The 10011-nt window shown below is 37.3% G+C and overlaps 1 protein-coding gene across 1 annotated transcript; it reads left to right on the top strand.

Annotated features, from left to right (window-relative positions):
* Positions 1 to 3592: 3592 nt before the first annotated feature.
* LOC140141536 (uncharacterized) lies at positions 3593 to 10011 on the top strand. Its single transcript, XM_072163441.1, has 2 exons — positions 3593 to 4006; positions 6570 to 10011. The coding sequence occupies exon 2, from the start codon at positions 6574 to 6576 to the stop codon at positions 9310 to 9312; it is 2739 nt and encodes a 912-aa protein (XP_072019542.1). The 5' UTR covers positions 3593 to 4006; positions 6570 to 6573; the 3' UTR covers positions 9313 to 10011.

Genomic DNA, 10011 nt, shown 5'->3' with positions numbered 1-10011 from the left:
GAATTTTTATTTTTACTGTATAACACCTGTTGCAGTATATCGTTTATTTATATTTACATGCATCTTGAATAGCATTTTCAGTCTGCCGGTTGCGAAGGCCTTAATCCACTATTGTTAAGCACATTTCAATTGGATAACGTAACTGATTTGTTCCAGTGACTGCACTGACGCTGGACAGTGCTGTAAACAAGACATTGGGGAATGTGAAGCCCCTGCACTACATTGGGACTAAATTAAGATAAGAAACAATCAAATTATGATAAAAAAAATGCCTTGAGATTTTGATTATCAACAACGCACACCGACATCGCCCGGTTAATAATTACATTATACAACCAGAGACACTGAAATGAATACACGGGATCGATACACGTAAATGTGCTATGCACGATTGATATTCAGACGATAAATCTTTGGATACCGGGGTAGAAAATAATGAATATCTCCCGTAAATGATTTCGTATAAAGAAACCAGATCTGGTTCCTTGCACTTGAACATATATGTTCAACGGATATTATCGTCGTTAGCTAGCGTCTTGAGAAACAAGCGTGCGTCTTGAGCTGAAAAAGTGACCAAAATTCATATTTTAAATAGCGCAGCGTAGACCCTCGTGGAGGTAGTCTCGGGCCGGCCAGACTGTATGTGGCTATCACGAACATACAGGATCGACGAGTGTCAGACCGACTGACACAAACTGGCTGTGTAGGAGACTATCGTAGAGGCAGCCTAAAGGAAGATGACAATGGCGTATGTATGATCGCTGACCGTACAGAGGTCAGTCACAGTCATTAGCCTTAGTCGGATGTCCTTCAGCCCATTGTGCGTTTAAAAACTATTAAACAGGTGGGAATACAAAGGCCATGCGTGGCTGTGGATTCAACCTACCATGGCATTTTCTGCTATGAAGATATCGGGGCGATGACACTGTGCAACGTAAACTTGAACCCTGACTTTAAATCATCACAATCGGTCACACGACGGCTGAGATGCAAGCGAATACGCTCGATCTGTACACACGGGTGTACACAAACCTGTATAATTCGGCACAAAACAAGTAGCGAAAATAAAACTCAAAAATCACTTTTTCTTGAAAAGTGCTCCTCTTCATCATTTCAGATTTAGGTTGAGACATGTTTTCGAGAAATTCACACAAAATTGCATGACGATATAGTGTTGCGCACGAAACGGAAGCACGTTTTAATCGTTATGGAAACCTCAGCCCAGTAAAATCATCAATCTCACTGGGCTACACAGGAGTGTCACATTGCTTGTCGAATACGATAGGATTTCGGTCATTGGTGCGTTAACACAGCTACCCAATAGAGCCGGGGTCTGAACTTGGTCTCCGGTCGAGGTAGGTAGACGAATTCGACAGGCGATCATGCACGCAGCAGGCTTATAGGCTTGAAACAGGCACTGTCATTGATTGGTTAGGGTTAGTTTAGGGTTAGAGTTAGGATTAGGGTTATGAATAGGCTTAGGGTTAGCTTACACAAAATAATTACTTGAAGGTTGGACACCGCCCCTCCCCCAAGTAGCTTGTTGAATCAAAAGCTAGCTAGTGAGGGCTGCAAACAAATCTAACGTGCTATCAGAAGCTATAAGAAGCTATCAGAAAAGTTTCTAAGTATTTACACCTGAAATCTTATCGTGTTCGACCAGTAATGATGCATGCTAATAGGCTTACGTTCTATCTGTACACACAAACCTGTTCAATTCGGGCAAAGAAACAGTGGTGAAAACAACATTCAAAAGTCACTTTCTCTTTAATTATACCCCTCATCAAGAGTTCAGATTTAGGTTGAGACACACTTTCTAGAAATTCACAGAAAATTGCCTGACGATAGGTAATTTTGGGCGAAAGATAAACACTTTTCACTATTACGCTATGGATTATCTAGACCCTGTTCAATTAGGGTATTGAAACAGTGGTGAAAAAACTCTCAAACGTCACTTTCTCTTTAATTATACTCCTCCCGATTTCTGATTTAGCTTGAGAGCGAAACAGAAGCACATTTTATCATCGTCGAGATTATCTAGACCCTGTTCAATTCGGGCATAGAAACAGTGGTGAAAACAAAACTCAAAAGTCACTTTCTCTTTAATAAAACTCCAAATTTCAGATTTAGGTTGAAACATAATTTAAAAATTACAAGACAATCGGTATTTGTTACCGAAACAGAAGCACAATTTAAATTAGACCCAGTAAAATTCTAACACGAAGTAAATTTCCGGGGTTGTGCTACACTTGTTAACTGGGTCTGGTTACTTCCCAGGGGTTACGTTCATAAAAAAAAGTGTAAAAATATTGAAAATGTGTGGTAAAGTTGTCTTTGAGCTCTGAGTTTGAATTGAAAATGGGACCAATACCAAGATTTATAAGGGGCTGTGCAATAATTATCAGCCCCCCCGGGGGGGTAAAATTTCTGAACGGCTCGCCAAAAATCGCTTGCCTCCCTCTCGGCCCGCCAAAATCGCTTGCCCCCACCCCCTTCTCGGCCCGCCAAAATTCTTTGCCCCCCCTTGAACATGCCAAATTTTGGGATCCCAAATTCCAAACTTTAAATGGTCTAGATGTATGTTGCGAGCGTAGCGAGCAGGAAAATTTGCATATTTAAGCGTTTCCGTACTGTTTTCCTAAGCCTTTTAGAGCGTTTTATTAAAAGGCGCCCCGTGAATGCGTGCCAAAATCGCTTGTCCCCCCTCTCGGCTTGCCAAAATTTCTTGCCCCCCTTTCGGCTCGCCAAAAATTTCTTGCCCCCCCCCCCAATTTTACCCTCCCCCCAGGGTTCATAATTATTGCACAGCCCCTAACTGCTTCATCTATATGAAACCAAATCTAATCTGCAATTCTGTTGAAATTTAAGCCAGAGATGTCAAAAAGAAAACAACAAAGAAAAAAAAACCCAAACAACAAAAACAACAACACAAAAACGACATGGTGTTTTTTATCGTCTAATGGCTATAGAAGCTTGCTATTGAAAATAAAAAAAATAAAAAAACACCTTCACCGATAGGATAATGCCTGGCAACCGGCAGGCTGTTTTATTATATTTTAAGCCTGTTGAAGTTCAAGTTACACAACCGTGGCCGAATGGTTACGGCGTCTACCTCCGATGACACAGGCCCAGTGAAACACGGGTTCGAACCCCTGAATATATTTAGATTTCTTTTTCTTATTTTCTAATCCGGGTTTCTAATATTCTTCATTGCATTTATAAATTACTTTTTTTTCTAAAAAGTTCGTGCGTAATTCAGACCCAAGTCATGACGCGAAACCAGGCATTAGCGATGTTTTTATTAAATGACCGCTCCCCAACAAAAATTACCGTTTTCTATTTATTTACTCGCCATAAAAAAACCATATCTCTTAAATGTTTTTGTGTGAAATGTGAAGTTAATAAAACATTAAGTTCCAAAGTTTCAGGATTTAGGATTTGACTCGGACAATCCTGGAAAAATGATGGCAAACAAAAGCGTGAGATACATCGTATGCATATTTCACTCTCCTGCAATAGGGCAAGCACATTTCAATTGTGATTCGTTGTTTTTTGTATGCCAATATTTTGTTTCCAGGATTGTACATGTAGTATGTTATCAACACCTTGATCAACAGTAGATAGCAAAGACCTCGGGCTATTTTTGTTATCCACAGTTCCACACTACTTGATCAGCAGTAGATAGGCATCGGGAAAATTAATACTTGGCTGCGCGCGTTTTATACCAAACAATCACTTGTTCAAACAACTGTACGCGGTATAGCAGTCAGAGTTCAACCTGTCGCAGCAAGGCAAGTCCATAGTGCAATGGTCCAGACTGTGATTCGGTGATAAAGGCGGCATAATATGCGGCTCAATCAATTATTTTTTACCATACGGCTTCACAAATGTTTTGAAGATACACTTATAATTTTAACAGTAGATGGTGTTCTGCGACAACAATTAACAACAACAGCAAATATTTAGGATTGCCTGGATTTGCACTTGGAAGTTGGAAACGTGAATAGTAAGTAAGCTTAAGTAGACCTATTTAACTTCCTGTAAAATCTACCAAATAATAACTGTATACGCCGCGTCATGTCACCATGTCATAGTACATGTAGTACGTAGTAAATGAGCCACGTAAAGGCTGGCCTTGGCCTAGCTGAGTACAACTCTTTGTCAGTTTTTATGAGTTCATTGTCCATGAAATTACACACAATGAAACTTCATGGCCGATTGGTTTGTTCCACCCACCACCTATCTGCCTACTGTAACAGTGAAACCTACCTGTGTACTTACTTGACATGCAATAACGTGAAAATATTTTTTTGTAAGTAAATCACTTTTACTACTTTTTTTGCATTTGTATCAGGCCTACATGTTTATTTTTATGTTCATACCCAATTTCAAGCTTCTTTTACATTGAATTCGTACTCTACCTAATACTATATGTCACCTAATAGTATACATTTGTAGTTAATATTAGGCTAAGAACCGCTATACTTTAGTAGGTATACTTTTAATGCCATTTATATACACCGACATTTAAGGGTAGACGCATATTGTTGGCCGAAGCAGCCATAAAACGATTTCCATTATCTCAATTATATATAATACTTTGATGAAAATAATACTTTTATATAATACTTTGATGAACAATAATACTTTGATGTTTTACAAAAGTTCATTCTACAAATCATATATTTTGAAAACTTGCTGGATTTATTGTGGTTAATGAGTTATGTGCGTTTTACAAAAGTGTTGTTTTTCCAGGCCTCTTTACAACATAACTCAAGAACCACAGGACCTACAAAAGTATATCTGTGATGGTAGTATTGGAATTTGTCTACACACTTGCTATTAAATGATCAATGTAATTTTTGCCAAAGCTACCATTCGCAGGATGATGTGAACTACCAAATCACAGTTTAAAATATTGGCTAACCTTAAATGTTATATTTAAACGGTTTGTCGCCGACCAAAACACGTTTACAACACGCTATAACGTTTAGTATATTCAGTTCGATTATGTATCCGACGGTTATTTGGTTAATTTGGGTGAAAAGGTAAAAAACCATGAAAAATCTGTGACTGGTTGAAAAATCCGTGAAATATCTGTGTTCGGGCCCGGTTATTATCAAGGTATTGAACAACAAGGATGAATATAACTGACGAGTTTCTTTTTGTCCCTGGTGTATTTGAACTCCATTAGGTGTTGCAAGTCCTCACTATGGGATTGGAGTTTCTGGCCTCAGCCCGGCCGGGCTTGCGGCATAAAGAATATATCATTAGATTTATCAAATTTACTTCGAGGACTGTTATATATCAAAAATGTGAAAAATATCAAATTTTAATAATAATTTTTTGTCATAAAATTTGTATTATATTTATCGTGAATATCAAAAAATTGAAAACTATTTGATATCAGAAAGACATTCTTCGTATTCAGAATGCAATTTGATATGTCTGATGTGCTCTCATGTCCCGCAAAAAATACTGTCGAAACGCTCAAAACGCTCATCCCAGATCCCTTAAGCCCTCAAGGGCTGGGGTCGATATAATTTTTTTTTTTTTAAAGCAAAAAAAAAAAAAGCAAAAGCAAAACAAGAAAGCCGCAAGCCTGGTGTAGGGTTGATGCCTCCCATTGTGAGGGCTTGCATAAATAAAACTATATAATTGCCCCGCAGGTCAAGAAAGCGAGGTGCGTACATGTAACCTGAAGTTATAATTTTTAGGAACCATTTTATTTTTACCCCTTAATTTCCCTCATTCTTCAGGCCCTGCCCTCTATCGGGGGCTAATTTATAGTTTTAGCTTGATCGCAATTGTTTTTGAGCACTAATTGTTTCTATGTAGCCCTTCGAGATAACCTTGAACAATATTTTAGCTCTATTATTTTTTACGGCCGATACCTCCACAATCTTCCCCCATACCTTCGTTCGTTCGCTAGGTTCGCTCCTTCCGGAGCTTACCCCATACTTCATAGAGGAATGTTACTTATCAAATTACTAGTTTTTATATTCTATGGTGTCAAAATATCTTCGAAGCGTTTCATATACACACTAAAGTTAAATAAACAACAACGGGGACGCTCTCACTCTTTTAGCTAAGTATGTTAAACTGTCCTATATGATCATTTTAAGATTTTGTAAACTGACTATATACAGCCGTTTAGTTGGGAGACCATGTTGATTGAATGTAACTCGAAGAGTGAAGGTAACATGCGACAATGCGTTAATTATGTGTTTTGACAATGTTATTTTTCTTCAAATTTCTCAAAGAAAGAAATGTTCTTGAAAATAGATTGATAGCTTAATTATTTCATATTTTTCTGAACAGAATGATTTGAAACTAATTTGATCATAATCAGAGCATTTTTGAATTTTTTTACCTACGTGGAAACTAAAAAACTGAAATTTGACCTTCATGCCCTTTACCTCTATACTACCATTTTTCTCCATTAAGTTGTCGGTGTCGGGAGCTTCAATGTTGTCCAGGTGTACCCATTATTTTATTTAAATTAACTAGTAGTTTATTTAGTGAAAATATGTGGTCTAATCGTTTGAGTCCCTTTGGTTTCATTACAGAATAATGGATGTGAATAGACCTCCACGTGAGTGGGACTACATTATGGCCAAAGTATGCCAATACTGTGGAAGGAGATTCTGCAATGATGTGATCAGATACTTGTTCCATATAAGACATCATGAAATGCGGATTCGTCCTTACTGGTATGGTTATAAGAGCACCGGGGTCTATGTACCTTTTCCAAAGAGAGGGAGGAATTCAGTAAGTGGGCATAGTACAAAGAAGGTGTCACAAAGGAAGACAATGGCTGTGCAGCAGAAGAGGAGAATGCCGGAAGAGAATATGTCTAGATGTGGAGAGTCCATTCCGAAAAACCATCGAAATGGTTTGAAAAAATTGCCAAAATTGAGAGATGACATTTCAAAGGTCAATAAGACATATTGTAAAATACAAGAATCACAAGAACTGGTGGATGACAAACATGTAGAGCGTAAACTGGAAAAAGACTGTATTAAAAAAGATCCTGAATTTCCCATGGCTTCAGTGGCATCTCGTCAAGGCAAAAGAACCGTTAAGGGTGAACCATCGCATAAAAAGAACCGTCTCAAATGTAAATTTTGTAACAAAGGGTTCCCATATCCAGCTCATCTGATACTACATGAACGCACTCATACTAAAGAGAAGCCTTTTAAATGTAAATTTTGTAACAAAGGCTTCGCACAGCAATATCACTTGAAATCGCATACATATATTCATGCAAAAGTGAAGCCTTTCAATTGTTCTTTTTGTAACAAAGGCTTCACAACATCATGTAACTTGAAAACACATGAGCGTATCCATACTAAAGAGAAACCTTACAAGTGTGAAGTTTGTAACAGGGGCTTCACACAGTTAGGGGGCTTAACTTCGCATGCGAGTATCCATACCAAAGACAAGCAATTCCAATGCAAATTTTGTAACAAATGTTTCAGACAGTCATCTCACTTGTTAGTACATGAACGCATTCATACTGGGGAGAAGCCTTACAAGTGTGAATTGTGCAACAATCGCTTCACAAATTCAAGTTATTTGATAGTACATAAACGCATCCATCTAAAAGAGAAGCCTTATAAATGTAAAGTTTGTAACAAAGCCTTCACACAGTCAGTTCACTTGAAAACACATGAACGTATTCATTCAAAAGAGAAGCCTTTCAAATGTACAGTTTGTAACAAATGCTTTACAATCCCGGGTTCCTTGAAAAGACATGAACTTATTCATTCTAAAGAGAGGCCTTTCAAATGTTCATTTTGTAACAGAGGCTTCACAGTCTTATGGAGCCTGACAATACACGAACGTACTCATTCTAAGGAGAAGCCATTCACATGTAAATATTGTAACAAAGACTTCTCAATCGCAGCTAACTTGAAAATACATGAACGTACTCATTCTAAAGAGAAGCCTTTCCAGTGTTCATTTTGTAACAAACGTTTTATTCAGTCAAGTGGTTTGATATCACACAGACGTATTCATACTAAAGAGAAGCCTTTCCAATGTAAATTTTGTTGCAAAACCTTCGCACAATCAACTAGCTTGACTGTGCATACACGTGTCCATACTAAAGAGAAGCCTTTCAAATGTACATTTTGTAACAAAGGCTTCGCACGGTCAAGTCACTTGAAGGCCCATGAACGTACTCATACTAAAGAGAAACCTTACAAATGTCAAGTTTGTAACAAAGGGTTTGCACAGTTATGTGGCTTGAACAGACATGCACATACTCACGCCTGCGTAGAACTAGGTGACATGAAAACAGATGCAGGTATTCATACTAAAGAGAAGCCTTTGAAATGTACATTTTGTAACAAAAGATTTATACAGTCAGCTGACTTAAAAAGACATGAACGTATTCACACTAAAGAGAAACCCTTTAAATGTACAATTTGTAACAAAGGCTTCACACAGTCAGGTCACTTGAAGAGCCACGAACGTATTCACACTAAAGAGAAGCTTTACGCACAATTAAAGCCTTTGAAGTGTACATTGTGTAACAAAAGATTTATACAGTCATGTGACTTAAAACGACATGAACTTATTCACACTAATGAGAAGCCTTTCAAATGTACAGTTTGTAACAAAAGATTTATACAGTCAGGTCACTTGAAAACACATGAACTTATTCACACTAATGAGAAGCCTTTCAAATGTACAGTTTGTAACAAAAGATTTATACAGTCAGGTCACTTGAAAACACATGAACGTATTCACGCTAAAGATAAGCCTTTCAAATGTACATTTTGTAACAAAGGCTTCACACAGTCAAATAACTTGAAGAGACACGAACGTATTCACACTAAAGAGAAGCTTCGCGCACAATTAGGTGACATGAAAACACATGAAGGTATTCATACTAAAGAGAAGCATTTGAAGTGTGCATTTTGTAACAAAGGCTTCACACAGTCAAGTCACTTGAAGAGACACGAACGTATTCATACTAATGAGAAGCCTTATAAATGTACAGTTTGTAAAAAAGACTTCACACAGTCAGGTCACTTGAAGAAACACGAACGTATTCATACTAACGAGAAGATTTTCGCACAATTAGGTGACATGAAAACACATGAAGGTATTCATACTAAAGAGAAGCCTTTGAAGTGTACTTTTTGTAACAAAATATTTATACAGTCAGCTGACTTAAAAAGCCATGAACATATTCACACTAATGAGAAGCCTTTTAAATGTACAGTTTGTAACAAAGGCTTCACACAAGCAAGTCACTTTAAAACGCACGAACGGAGATGTCTTTTAAGTGTATGTGTTTAACATCACAACCTAGCTGAAGGTGGTTCTGGCCGTCAATGTATGTGTACATTCTGGTTGTCTAGATGTAACATACCTACCTATGATATTTAGTCTAGTTTCATTCAATTTCAAGTATTGTTTAAGTTCTAACGAATGTTTGATGACGCAAAATCAATAATATGTTACGTAGAATATCTGGTAGAAAATATTATCGATTTTACGTCAACAAACATTCGTTAGAACTTAATCATAATTACTTGAAATAGAATGGGAATAGATTAAATAACATAAACATCTCAAACTAACCCCTCTTGAATAATGGCCATTATTCAAAACCGTGCTATTGTACTTCAAATCTGTAAATGCGTTGGAAGCAGAATTTCTTTCTGCGCATTTTGACACCTCATTTGATACGATAGCCCAGAAACAATAAAACACGGGTCAATTTAATGTAGTGAGGTCCAGATTTGAAAGTTGCATTTACAACAATACAAACATACTCAGATAACATTACACAGATTTCCTTCCATTATACTGAATACAAATCAATAGAACTTACTGCAACTTTCAAATCTTTGGTTACATTGATTTAAATGTGGCGTCAATATTTAGGCAATTGCTACAAATGAGGTTTCAAAATGCGCAGAAATAAATTCTGCTTCCAACGCATTTGCAGATCTGTAATACATCGCACGTTTTTGAATAATGGTCATTATTTAA

Source organism: Amphiura filiformis, chromosome 19 (assembly GCF_039555335.1).
Source record: "Amphiura filiformis chromosome 19, Afil_fr2py, whole genome shotgun sequence".
Taxonomy (NCBI): Eukaryota; Metazoa; Echinodermata; class Ophiuroidea; order Amphilepidida; family Amphiuridae; genus Amphiura; species Amphiura filiformis.
This window is presented reverse-complemented; position numbering and strand designations above follow the sequence as displayed.